This window comes from Lactuca virosa, chromosome 5, assembly GCF_052849685.1.
Source record: "Lactuca virosa cultivar CGN04683 chromosome 5, Lactuca_virosa_CGN04683_v6, whole genome shotgun sequence".
NCBI lineage: Eukaryota > Viridiplantae > Streptophyta > Magnoliopsida > Asterales > Asteraceae > Lactuca > Lactuca virosa.
The window spans coordinates 391,463,941-391,478,537 of record NC_136430.1 but is presented as its reverse complement, the minus strand read 5'-3'; the positions used below and the strand labels follow the sequence as shown (position 1 = coordinate 391,478,537).

The 14,597-nt window shown below is 36.3% G+C and overlaps 2 protein-coding genes across 2 annotated transcripts; one reads left to right on the top strand and one right to left on the bottom strand.

Annotated features, from left to right (window-relative positions):
- Nucleotides 1–1,512: 1,512 nt before the first annotated feature.
- LOC145117774 (Sec14p-like phosphatidylinositol transfer family protein) lies at nucleotides 1,513–6,391 on the bottom strand. Its single transcript, XM_079054094.1, has 7 exons — nucleotides 6,082–6,391; nucleotides 5,855–5,972; nucleotides 5,044–5,132; nucleotides 4,874–4,920; nucleotides 4,316–4,404; nucleotides 2,888–3,021; nucleotides 1,513–2,768 (listed from the first exon to the last, which is right to left on the bottom strand). Exons 1-7 carry the CDS (start codon nucleotides 6,202–6,204, stop codon nucleotides 2,109–2,111), a joined length of 1,260 nt encoding a protein of 419 aa, XP_078910220.1. The 5' UTR covers nucleotides 6,205–6,391; the 3' UTR covers nucleotides 1,513–2,108.
- A 3,211-nt stretch (nucleotides 6,392–9,602) lies between these two features.
- LOC145113793 (uncharacterized) lies at nucleotides 9,603–10,178 on the top strand. The gene has a single exon (XM_079049845.1). The coding sequence runs from the start codon at nucleotides 9,603–9,605 to the stop codon at nucleotides 10,176–10,178; it is 576 nt and encodes a 191-aa protein (XP_078905971.1).
- Nucleotides 10,179–14,597: the final 4,419 nt, after the last annotated feature.

Here is a 14,597-nt window from a genome sequence, read left to right as displayed (position 1 = left end):
TTTCATCTTCTTCGACTCGATTAGGGTTTCATTATATCACCATCGTCCGAAGCCGTATTTGTTTGCCGCAAAGCACTCGTCTGCTGGAAATCTAAGGAGAGACGATGGGTTCTAAAACCTTTGCACTTGAGATCTCCACAATGACGCTTATAGGTTTCAATGTTTGAAAAACCTAGCTCGATGACGACGCTTATATGCGTCGAAAACTGTTCACCATTTGCAAACCCTAACTTGCTCCAGCGACAACCTCTAGATCTGGAAAACCTAACGATGAAGATAGCGATGTTTCTAGGGTTTTGGTGTTTTAAGGGTGGGTCTAAGACAGAGGTAGTTCGAAACTTATGAGATGAATAAATTTGCGGTTACACAGGTGGCTCCGATGATGCTTTACGATTGCAAATCTTCGATCGCAATGGTGGTCCGACAAACTCGACGAATTTCAACGCCACCTAAAACTTTTAGGTTTAGGTTTTCGTTGTCCTAGGGTTTTGATTTTTGTTGCCAGAGTTTGCTAGAGAAGACGAAGGGTTTGATGGTATACCTAATGGTGGAATCTGACGACCTTATAGATTCGGCTGGACGAAAGCGATGAAGGTGGTTCAGATCTGCATCGTCGGAGGTGATTTGGGTGGTCCGACAAAAAGAGGAGTCTCTGGTGATTAGCATGGTTCGGTTGCCGGTTGTGGTCCGGCTGATGGTGGTGGTCTAGCAAGCGATGGTGGTCTGGCATCGGCGGTTGTCCGGCCGGGGTGGTGGTTCGACAAGAGAGAGAGAGAGAGAGAGAGAGAGAGAGAGAGAGAGAGAAATGTTTTTAAGAGGGGTATGTGTGGGTTAGTAGGAAGTGGGGTTAAATACCTCTTTTTTGTTTTATTTTAATTAGAAAAATATTAAAATAAATAAATAAATTAAAATATCAAAGACAAATCCATCATTATAAAAAGTTTTTAATTTTTTGGACAAACTCGCAACAAAATCAAAATTTTAAACCGGTGATGGAAGTCCAAAACTTTTTGAACCTGACAATTTTCGACAAAACCAGGTAATCATTTTTGCAATTTTGCCTTTATTTTTTCAAACATTGCACTAACCTAACATGTGAATACTTGTACAAAGCCAAAAATAGATATGCTACAGCTAAAATATAGTATTAGACCATTAGTATTGAATTTGTTTGGATCGGCTAGCATCATTAAAATACAAAATAAATTTCACTGAAAATACGATACTATATAGTACAATGAAATTAGTTACTAACATATACACATATAAAGCAATGTACGTTGATATTTTACGTATTTAGGCCTTTTAAAAAATATGTGAAATAACTGCGATGCTTCCATATTTCTAGCAACTCTATATGTCAAGTTAGACAACATAAATTATCGATAATGGTGAATTATAATACAAAGAGTATACGATGAAATATAAAGTATAGTAATTAATGAATTTTTACATGAGATGAGTCAAAATAAAGAATTATATTCCTTGATTAAAACTTTAAAGCAATAAAAATACGATTAAATATAAAATATTAATTAGTGGAGTTTCATGTGACATATGAGTCTAAAATGTAAAAAAACAAAACCATATTCTATTATTAAAACTATAACAAAACAAATAGAAAATAACAAGGGAAAAAATTGACTTTCATCTTGTTGAATGAGTTGTTTATTTGGAGTCCCAATGCGTGTGTTCACCGTTTCGACCACGCTATGTACCATGCATTTTGCCATCCCATCCCACATCACATAATTTATATATATTTTTAGCCTTTGCACGCCATTTCACATCCCATTTTGCACGTCGTCTCTTTCTTTTTACACCTTTTTTCTCATAACATTTCTAACACAATCAATGCTTACAGACATACACATACCAACATTAACTTGCCATGCCACATAGGAATTCAAAAATATTAATATTAATTATTACACTTGATATTGTCAATGTCAATCTCATATCTATGTACTCGTTTAGTAAACACCACCAATCCGTCTCTCATAATCATCTATGAGAAGAAAAATCACATTTTAACGATTCTCGTCTTTTTACTGTTAGGACAAACATACAGACACTTTGTTTGTATCTGTTTCTTCTGATACCTACTATCAAAACCGTTGAGAGACGGACATGTGGCGGCGCCTCATGAGTTGTGGCGAGACGATTGAGATGAGACCTCCAAGAGGTGGCTTCATCTTCGATCTGTAGACCATCTCATCGTATGGTCGTCTGTAGAATCTCAAAAATGGAATGAAAGATTCACGCGATTTATCAGTTTTGCTAACGTGACACTCCTTTTTAAAGAAAAGAGCCGGTGAGTGTAGGAAAGACGGTTTAGGCGTTCGTGGGTGGTTGATGGTCGAGTGGTCCATCACTTGTGTTTTTTGTGGCAACGGCGTCGATGGGAAGAAGCTTTTCCTCATCGTGTTCATGTTCCTTGCGGTTGGTGATGCGAATGAGTAGGACCGAGCGTTGATAGGTGATATCAGGGCGGGACCTGTAGACGTAGGACCCACTCTGAACGACGGTTTATCCGTCAGAGTGAGGTACCAGGGTTTCAGTGAGTCGAAATGGTGGGAAACAGTGAAGGAAAAGCGCGAGGATGCGCATGAGCCGACTTTGGCCTTGGATGGCACTGAGGAAGGATTGAATCGGAGTGATGCGGCTCTTGGGTATGTCGTGAAGTGATTGAAGTCGAGGAACTCATCAAAATCAATTGAGGATACAATTGTTGTGATCGATGAAAGTTCAAGAAACGCCTTTACACCCTACATATTAACATCATAATTAATCGTTACATTTTAATTTAATTATGTATTAATTTATTATTTTGAATTGTTTTAAATAATGTATTAATTAGATTTGCGAGAGAAATTAAATAAATTACCTTCCAAAGATATGGAAAAATGGAAGGAGGGTCAATGACAAAAGCTTTGTGAAGACGACCAGGGTAGTGCTCCGCTATGGTCTTCAGTGCTGCCACCAATATGTTCATAAACCCTGATGCTGACCTGAAAAAGCCTGTGTATTTATCACCATCAGTACTACCCTCCATCTTTTGTCCTTGATTTTGTTTTTATTATCTATCATTTAACTTCTAGTTTTATTATAATTTATAACGTAATTAAGGTATTGTACGTAATAACGTCATTGTCATGTACAATATGTGGGTTTCTTTTTCTTTATGAGCATAAAACAAATCGAAAAAAACAGATGATGATATTTTTTTTGAATATAGCGATTTTGAAATTTTGAAATAAAAAGAAAAAGCACTAGAAAAAGATTTCATGGATTCGGACTCACTAGAGTTGTCGTTACTAACGTTGTCACTGGGACCAAATATCCATGATAGCTATAGTCAACAATGTTATTAATGGCCACCAAATAAAGCGGTTGACTTTAAAATGATTAATTTACAAGTGATAATTAAAGTCATTTGTGCATCAGATAATGCTCTTTGTGTTTTGTAGGCCTCATTTTGTTTAATTTTATACGATTTTCTTACATTCAAATGGAAATAAGTTCCAACATATAATGATTGCGTGATTTATTATATAACATTGTATTTTTATTTAATTTCAATTAAAACATTGGTAAAATGTTATCTAATTATATAAACTACATCAAAGTACAAAATGTTTTTCATTGCTATACTTGAATATATTTTAAAAATATAATATATCAACTATGAACATAAATTTTTTGCCAAAGAAAAGAGGAGACAATAAGGGTAATTCAGGCAACTTCTGAAACAAGTCTGATAAAATGTTCGGTTTTCCGACACATAAGTCGCCATCAAAGTTTGATCTAATAACACATTAATTATGTCATTAGGCGTGACTTAAAAAATTAATTAAAAGAGAGAGAGAGAGAGAGAGAGAGAAAGAGAATGAAATTGAGGGAATGAATAGGCATGACACTGTGGCAAAGGGGCATTTTCAGACTGTGAAAAAGAGGGAAGAGGGTTTTGGGGAAGGACAACGTTGGAAGAATGTACATTAATTTCCAACATCCAACTGACGTAAAGCTAGTTTAAAGAAATACAGATGTTTTATCCGTAGGATCCCCTTTCGAATTTACAAATTTACCCCTACTTCATTCTCTATCGTTGGACCATTTCCAAGTAATAAATTAATAAGTGACATGTTTAAAATTTCTGATTTCACACAGTAAATAAAAGATGTTACTATTTTAATAATATGTTTGACCAATTGGGAAGTAGTGTTTAAATATTAAGGAAGGAGGGAATCTATTTTTTAAATTATGTAACAATAGTCAAATGGAACTTTAGTTTTATTCAAATCTAAAGACTTACTTGCATCGAATAAGACAACCAACTGCTCGACGGATTTTGCCATTGTTTGAATTGCAACCTCCAAAGTGAAAACCAGCAAACGGGTGAACCTATACGATTAAAAAAATAATAATAATTAACAATAAATACATAATGTACATACATATTGTATTTTATATTATATTATAGAGAGAGAAAGAAGAAGAAAAAAAGCATGCAAGATTTTCTTTCACCTTTTTTTTTGTTTTTATTCTTAAATTTGTTCGCTACAAAAACATTGACAACTTTTCTTTCCTGATTGAAGATATTATTATGTTTTGAATTCAAAATTGATATTGTTGTTTTTTATTTTAAAAATACGAACATTTTTTCAATAACATATTAACATTATGTAATGTGAATATACTAAAAAGGTTCTTGGAAAAGCATAATAATTGCTAAAAGATTCTTAATTATTACTAATAAAAAAGAAAACTAGAGATATGTCATTTATAATACAAAGAGGTGTTGTGCAATATTCAAGAAAATAATCATATTTAAACAGTAGATATCAGAAAGAATATTACAGTAACAACTTACAGTTTTTGTGAGCGAAACTTGAGGTAATCTTGTTTGATTCGGAAAATCTGATAACATCACCAATAATAATGATTAATAGAAGACAAAATATAAGTGATTTTAAACAGTTTAAACAGTACTACTCTCAAGTCTGAATTATTTAACTTTGAATGAGAATAAGAATAAAATACCACGACAGGTCTTGATTGGTCATCATGACCGGCTACATAAGCCATGCCATCAGCTATCTCGCCGGAAAACTCATCAGCTATTAGATGATCTGTAATATTAAAAAAAAATAGTAATAATTAAAAATAGTAAAATAAATAGAGTCAAATTTATTGCTTCATACTGTGTATGCTACATTTTTGGATAGATTACTTTAATCATGAAGACAGTATATTGAGTACTTTAATGGAGCAAGTAATTCAAAGCCGAAAAGCAAGATTCTCTCGTGTCACAGGCTTGAACAAATAAAGGTTGATATGTATGATTTCGAAAGAAGCATGTATGTATAAAAAGAGGAGATTCAAAATTATACTGTGGAAAAAGTAAATTTTACTTTTACATGGACATAATTACAAATCATGTGCAATGATATTATAATCACAAGCACATCATGAATATTTTTGCATATTATATTCTTATTTTTCATTTTCATTTATTCCAGCTTCAAAACTAGAAATACATGTGGATGTGGTCAACTAATTAATTCTACTAACATTATATGTAAATAAATTTAAACAGTCTAAAATGAAAATATGTTCTCGATGATGAAGAACATATTTGTCGATATATAGAACAATTTCCAACAAAAAAATTGGTAGATCCAAAAGAGCTACAGAGAAAAGTAATTGTTACAGGTTCCATTAGATTGCGAAGTAGTTTTTTACATTCTTTTCAATTTTCAAAACGTAAAATCATCTCGTTCTGGATTAAATTAGTATAAGCTTAACAGATTACCAGTGACGAGAAATCGAACGAAAAAGGAAGAAAATATACCGATGCTGAGATTTTCTCTCCATGAGAGACAAGCTCGAAGCTGCTTCGCAGCTTTCTTCACATTGTCACCTTTAGCTTTCAAAAATCTCCCAATGCAAGCTTCATTACAAAATTTCTCCTGAAAATGTAGATTAATGAGTATCCAAATCGATTAACAGAAGCAGAAATCTACACACGCAAATGTATGGAACCAGATGAAGAGAGAGACAGAGAGATTTAATTGAAACCTGTTTGAGAGTGAGAGGAGCAGGTTTCCGGAGGAGTTGAAGAACAGATTCAATTCTGTTTTTCTCGATCTGCGCTTGGTGTTCATGAGCGGAACTAGAAGAAATGTGATCTTTGTTTCCCATTTTTGAAGGTGGAAGAAATCGAAGTGTAATTAATCTCTGAAGAAAAACAAGGAGTAACAGAGATTCTGTATAGTGACTTCCCTTTCACGCATTCATTTTTAAACACCTTAATCAATCTTCACTTAACTTCCAATTACAGACTTTCTATGTGTGTGAGAGAGAGGGAGAGAGAATATGTGTGTGTTTATCTGTGTTTTTTTGGGAGGGTTGTGGGAGGTGTATTTATAAGCGTAACGGAATCCGTTACTTGAACTGGAAACACGTCAACAGTATGATGCGAGTCAAAATCATGACGGCCGGAAAGCCCATTTCCTAACGGCAACTGTTGGGACCCATCATTTGCTTTCCACTTTTACCCCTTTCTTCTTCAACTTCAAACTTCAAATGTTGAAATAGATAAAAATATTTTTTTATTCTTTGCTTTGTATATTAATTAACCATATTTATTAATAAGCATGTAGATCCTTATAATTATGTAACTGACTTTGTTTTTTGTTTAGTTAAGATGAATCATAATGACAAAACTGGAGGTGCTTGCTACAGTTTTAATGCTAAAAAAATTAAATCTCATAGATGTTATATTTTTTTGTTAACCGGAATACTTAGAGCCTTTATACTTTTAATTTAATTTTTTTTAAACAGCAAATGAAATATATATATATATATATATATATATATATATATATATATATATATATATATATATATATATATATTAAAAAAGAGGGATTCTCCAGCAAGATGCTAGGAAAAACATACAATGAAAATTGAAACAGATGTAATGAAAACAAGATGAACTACAACCCAATGAAAGGGTTTAAACACCATTCAGACCATCTAATTGCTTCCGTTTTGCCCCTGTATTTCTCCCAAGTGAACATTGTAGAGATAATAAGATCTGCCACTTTAGATGGATGCGTCCTTTTGTTGTTAAACACCCGTTCATTCCGTGATTTCCAAATGTTCCAAACAACTGCATAACAGATGCCTAGCAACCTCCTTTTTTTCGGACAATTACCCCAATTTGAAGCAAAATCAAGAACACCATGAATTGAGGAAAAGTTTGCATGTTGGACATTACACCATTTTAAAATCCAGTTCCATATCGTTTGAGCATGCGAGCATTGAACCAGCACATGGTCCGGTGATTCCTCCTCATCACCGCATTGACAATAGGTTGTAGAATTCACATTGACCCCTCTTGTCGCTAGGGCTTCTGTAGTTGGAATCCGACCCTGTTTTGCACGCCAGATAAAAGTATTTACTTTAATCGGGACCTCTTTCACCCATTCAAATCTTCCAATATTAATTGGAATGCAATTATCCAATTTTTTCCTCAAAGCGTTGACCTAATAGTCTCCTGTGGTTGTGAGAGGACATCTCCAATCCACTCCCCCATTTATTGATTGATTTTTAAGCACCATCCCAAGAGTAATTCCGCATTTATCCAAATCCTTTTGTGAGCACGCGATATTATTCCAAACCCCGGTCAGAGTTTTTAAAGAAAAGATGTGGTCCGGTTTGCCCGCCAGATTATGCATACTTGAAATTGCTTTTGCCCAAATCGACTCAGGTTCCGATCTGAACCTCCACCACCATTTAATGATCAAAGCAGTATTGAAAGCCTTTATCGATCCAACTCCTAGGCCCCCTGTTGTCTTGTTAGCAATGATTTTATTCCAAGATACCCAATGAATCTTGGACTGACCTTCTGAACCACCCCACAAGAACCGACGCCTCAACTTTTCTAATTTGTCAATGATACCTGTAGGTGCAACAAAAAGAGACATGAAGTATGTAGGAAGGTTTCCGAGGACTGACTTTATGAGTGTTAATCTCCCACCAAAAGATAAAGTCTTCGATTTCCAATGGGTAAGTTTATTTTGAAATCTTTCAATCACCAGTTGCCAATGTTTCTTAAGACGCATGTTGGCACCCACTGGTACCCCAAGATAGTGAAATGGAAGAATTGCTGGTTCGCATCCAAGAGGTGATGCCCAACGAGCAATTTCATCCGAATTTGCTTCCACTCCAAAGACTCTAGATTTATAAAAATTGACTTTTAGACCCGAAGATGCATGAAAACATCTTAAAATTCTTGCGAGATTCTTGATATTGTGCTCGGTCCATTCTTCGACGAATAAAGCATCATCGGCATATAGCAAGTGTGAGATGGTTGGGCCTCCATTCGGTAATTGCAACCCTTGAAAAACTCCATGCACGCACGCTTCTTTCATTGCAACACTTAAGCCTTCCATTGCTGTGATAAAAAGAAATGGGGACAAAGGATCCCCTTGGCGGACTCCCTTAGAAGTTGTGAACTCATTTGTAGGAGTTCCATTGATCAAAACCGATGCTTTTGAGGATGTTAAACAACCTTTGATCCATCCCCTCCATTTATTGCCAAAACCCATTTGAATTAGATTGTTATTTAGAAACTCCCAATTTACGGAATCAAAAGCTTTATCAAAATCTACTTTTAAAAGTAGAATCTTTTTTTTAACCTTTTTCGACCAAGCACATATTTCGTTCACTAAAAGTGGACCATCAAGGATATTTCGCCCCGCCACATAGGCTGTTTGTACCTCATCAATGCATTGTCCCATAACGAGTTTTAGTCTCATCGCTAGAATCTTTGCGATGATCTTGTATATACACCCAATCAAGCTTATCGGGCGGTAATCCTTTAACTGTTGCGGGTCTTTGATTTTAGGTAACAGAGATATAAAGGATGAATTACAAGAAGGATCGATTTTTCCGTGTAGTTCAAAGTACTTCACCACCGCCGCGATATCCCCCAGTAGAACTTCCCAATATTTCTTTATGAACTTGAATGTAAATCCATCGGGCCCAGGGGATTTGTCATTCCCACAGGCCCAAACCGCGTTTTTGATTTCCTGGAGTGTTATAGGGGCCTCTAAAGCCAACATGTCATTGTCAGTAATTTTTCGAAATAAGTTACTTCAGAAAGCAGGTCTGATAGGCGACTCTTCATGGAACTTGGATTGAAAGAATTTTAGAGCTTCCAATTTAATGATAACTGGATCCGTGCACCAGTTGCCATTAATCATGAGGCCATTTATGCGATTTCTCTTGTTATTGTTGTTGATGAACCCATGAAATAGTTTGGAGTTCTCATCCCCGTCTACCGCCCACCGTATCTTTGCTTTCTGTTTTACATCCATCACCCCCATCTTTTCCATTTCAATTATGTCCTTGTAGCTCAGCCTCCGAGTTTCAAGTTCTTCATCTGAAAGTAGCCTACTCTCCGCCTCCATGTCCAATTTATGAACAACTTCTTTTATTCTCTTTAGTTCCGCTTCTTCCTTGGAATGATCAGCCCTTCGCCACACACGAATCTCGCACCATCTGTAACGGTTACAACTTTACCCAGGGAGATGTCTGATCACTGCCCTATTCTTCTTTCTATTTCATGGTGTGATTTTGGGCCTCCTCTGTTCAAGATGTTTAACTCGTGGCTATCGAGAGATGGGTTCGAGAAGGTTTTCATTACTGCCTGGAACAACTTCATTGGATACGGAACACCAGACTTATATATGAATGCTAAATTGAAATGCATTAAAGAGGCGATTCGTGTGTGGCGAAGGGCTGATCATTCCAAGGAAGAAGCGGAACTAAAGAGAATAAAAGAAGTTGTTCATAAATTAGACATGGAGGAGGAGAGTAGGCTACTTTCAGATGAAGAACTTGAAACTCGGAGGCTGAGCTACAAGGACATAATTGAAATGGAAAAGATGGGGGTGATGGATGCAAAACAGAAAGCAAAGATACGGTGGGCGGTAGACGGGGATGAGAACTCCAAACTATTTCATGGGTTCATCAACAACAATAACAAGAGAAATCGAATAAATGGCCTCATGATTAATGGCAACTGGTTCACGGATCCAGTTATCATTAAATTGGAAGCTCTAAAATTCTTTCAATCCAAGTTCCATGAAGAGTGGCCTATCTGACCTGCTTTCCGAAGTAACTTATTTCGAAAAATTACTGACAATGACATGTTGGCTTTAGAGGCCCCTATAACACTCCAGGAAATCAAAAACGCGGTTTGGGCCTGTGGGAATGACAAATCCCCTGGGCCCGATGGATTTACATTCAAGTTTTTGTAGATAGTTTTTGTAGGACATAAGTGTCTACAAAATGTTTTAATGGGTTAAGCCAAAAAGAAAATATGACTTAATGTATTAAGTATGTACGGAATGTTTTAATGAGTTAAGAAAAAAATATGAATTAATGTATTAAGTGAATGCGGAATATTTTAATGAGTTAAGCCAAACAAAAAACATGACCTAATGTATTAAGGCATAAACTATTTACCTATTTGCCATTCTTATTATTCAACTCAACTCTTTGAGAGTTAAAATTAGCAAATATTGTTGAAACATTCTAATATTTGTTTTTTTTATGTAAGGATAAAATGGCCAATTGTATTTATTTTGTTGGTTTATATGATCTTCAAATAAAACAAATTTATGTATATATAGTAGCGGAACCAGAAAATTTTACAAGGGGTAGCACAAAAAAAATCCCGATAAAAGATATTAAGATATATATTTTTTTAAAAAAATAAGATCTCATTAAATATAAAATACAAAGCAAAAGTCTTACATTTTAAACTTGACCAAAGGAAAAGAACGATGTTTTTAAGTTTGTTGTGGTCACCAAATCGACGCATAACCGAACCGCGTTATGGAAATGTCATAATTAATATGAAATATTTGAAAAAAAGAGACATCTTAAATAAAAATTTAAAGTGTGTATTTGATGTATAAGATATATGTAACACCCGTTTTCCTGGATGAATCGAATTAGGGTTTCAAGGAGTCAAAAGTTGGATTTTGGATGGAAATGAACCTCACGACGTGAGACATAGAGGCTCACGACGTGAGATGGGTTTATATGGAACTTTTGTTCGGGACTGGTCTCACGACGTGAGACATAAAGGCTCACGACGTGAGACATAAGGGCTCACGATGTGAGAACGGATGCAACCCAATCCCTTGATCTTTTAGGGTTTCCTTCGTATTTAATCACCTCTAAACCCATTTTAGGGTTCATCATTAGCCTTCAAACCCTCTTTCACCTAAAAAAAACCCTATCCTTCATCCCGTGCTTGTTTCTTGGCCATTATGGAGCATTTCTTGGTTTGGAGAAGAAGAAGAAGAAGAAGAATGTGATATTTGGAAGAGACTTGCAAGGAATCATCGTCATCATCACCTCACATTGCTTCTGGACCCTTGTAAGTGTCAAAGCTTCCACCTTTATTGTTGTTTGTGGCTAGATCTAAGTTTTTCCTACTTTTCTCCTTGGTTGAGCAAGTTTGAATGAATAGAAACCATAAAGTTGGCAACTTTATGGGTTATAACGGCCATTAGAGTGTCATGAAGTTCAAATCTAGTGAATGGTTGGGTTTTGGAACCTTGCATGAAAATAAGATGATCTTTTCTTCATTACTGGTCCTAAATGAGATCTAGACATGTATTGGACATACATGCCATACAACATCGACTTTTTAGTGTATTATGGAGTTATAAGGCCTTCGGGAAAGTTAGGGTAAAAGGCTTAATGGATTAAGGACTTCAATTATTGGATTTTTTGGCTTCAGACTGTGCTCATGACGTGAGACATGAGGGTTGAATAATCATGTTTCTGTAGAGCTTTTGAGGCTCACAACGTGAGAGAAGGCTGCTCATGTCGTGAGGTCATCTCAGGTGACTTTATTGACTGAGTTGGCTAGGTTGAGTCGAAATAAGTTGGAATCAGACTGAGTGAGCGCTCACGATGTGACCAAGGGTTGGTCACGATATGAGGCTGAATAATTGACATATTGGGTTGTTGACTTTGACTTTGACCATTGAATTTTGGCTTGGGTTGACTTTTGGCCATTCTATATTTTAGAAGGTAGACTTAGGGTTTGACTTGTGTGGATTGTTAGGAAGTGTTTAGCACTTATTATTTGGCTGGAGAGCAGTTAGATGTGGTCGGTGTGGTTTTGAGCTGAATGTTAGTCGGCTTTGTGATTCAGGTGAGTCTCCTTACTGTACTCGGGGGGTCGAAGGCACCAATGTCGGCCTATTGGTTTATGTTATATAGGAAGACCAGAGGGTGGCCCCTGGCATTTATATGAAAGACGTGGACATGGCTCTCGGAAAATTATATGTCAGACCAGGGTATGGACCTTGATAGTTATATGTAGAATGTTAGTTGTCTTTGTGATACTTGGATGGAAGACCAGGAGGTGCCTCTTGGCACTTGTCTAGAAGACCTTGGGTTTTGGCCCCTGGCTTGGCAAGGGAATACAATGATATGGCTCATGGCATAATGTCAAGACTATGGTTGGCACATAGCAATCTCTATTGTATGTATGGTATGTGGTATTTTGGGGAACTCACTAAGCTTTGTGCATATGGTTTTATGTTTATGGTTTCAGGTACTTCCGGTACAAAAGGGAAGGGCCCGATGTGACTGCACCGCATCCACTAGAGTTTTTCGCATTGGCAATTTTCAATATGTACTCTGATTTTTAAATAATATATTCACTTTCATTGGTTTTGGAACAACTGGTTTGTATGGTTTTTGTTTTAAAAATGAAAATTTTACTATGAATTTTTGGGACGTTACAAGTTGGTATCAGAGTCTTGGTTTGAGGGATTCGGGCACACTATTGGGTGTGTCTGAACTCAAACTGAGGATTTATAAAATCTTTTAAAAGAAAATGATTTCGAAAAATATTTTTTTAAAAGAAAAAGGGGTGTGATGCGTGCAATCAGTCGAGCTCAAGTAAGTGGTTCCCAGAATACCCATACATATTTATATGTTATATGATATGAATGTTTACATGCTAGGATAAGTTTAGGGATACTTTCAAGAATTGCATGGTAGATTTGACTGATATGTGATGCCTCGTAGCCTAGAAGGAGTTGAATGTTATGACAGATTTGGAACTTGTATTGATAGAAGTTATTGCTAAGAGTATGCTTTAAAAAATGTACACGGTTAGGATCATATAGCCCTAGAATGACTGATTTAGCTTTATTTCCTATTCCTTGTCTGGTTGTGGTTCTAGGGTAGAGTCTTTCATTCAACAGTCTATTTGATCATGTATTGTGTATAATTTGCATGCATAAGGCAACCGACAGTGAGAGTAGAAGTTCCTAGCATGGTAGTAGCAAGTGAGATTGGGATGCCCTTTGTTTGATTTGTTGCTTGCTTTGTGCTTTGTAGGACCCTTATTGATATGAGTTAACCATTAAGTGAATGCGTTAAGTCACATACTGCAAAGGTTAATAAATCTCAGAGTGATGGATTTGGCCCTATTGCACAGCTCTCGTCTGAGTCTAACTGTTGTGGGGTTGAGTCTTTTACTCGAAGGATTATCTAAGCTTTATTGTATGTGATTTTATTCGTGTAGTAGTTAGCTGACATTAGTGGGAGTTCTTCAACAGCTGATGGAAGGGTGAGGTTAGGAACCTAGGAGAGCCTAGGAAGTATTTTAGTGAGTATGGATGTGTTGTTTAGAGGGTATTTGGAAGGTGACTTAGAAGATTCGAGATAATTCTTGAGGAAAGTATGGATAGGTGTGGAAGGTAGTATTGGGCCTGTGCTATTGAAAGAACAGGATCCATACTAGAATCAAGAAGGGTCACGAAGATTCTAGGAAGCTTGTAGGATGAGGAATTTTATGGGTATAATCTGATTCTTGTATGGTTGCTTTTTAGAATGGTGATGATCATGGGTGGAGGAGGTTCAGGTTCTGGTTCGGGCTCAGAGGTTGGTACTGAGTCGATTTATGAGTAGATGTGAGAGTTCATCTCATCGAATGTAACGACGTAAATTTTCAAACCAATTTTTCATTTTTAAATCACATAAAACTCATATATTATATATCATAAAAAATCATAAGTGTCTCAAGTCAACATAAATCCATGACCAAAGTCAAATCCTAGAATCCTCAATAAAATCTCGAACAGATGTGTACAATCATGCCGGTGCCTTCCCGCGATCCTCTGAGGTACCTGAAACACATAACACATAACACGGTAAGCACGAAGCTTAGTGAGTTCCCCAAAATACCACATACAACAATTAGCCACTCGAGGCTATAACTCTATTTAACCCTCGGGTCAGTGTGTCTCAGTGGGACCCTCCAGTCCCACAACTCTAGTGGACCCTTTGGTCCTAACTCTGTAAACTTTGAATAATACATAGAAATAATGCAGTATATCACAGTGCACAAATAACATATAAGATACTCTATCACACAATTCTGGTTACCACTCTAGGCATGTATAGTGAGAAGACTCGCCTTGAAGTGAGCAAGCTAATACACCTCGTACATGAATCACCGATCTATCCTCCGCCTAATACATGCG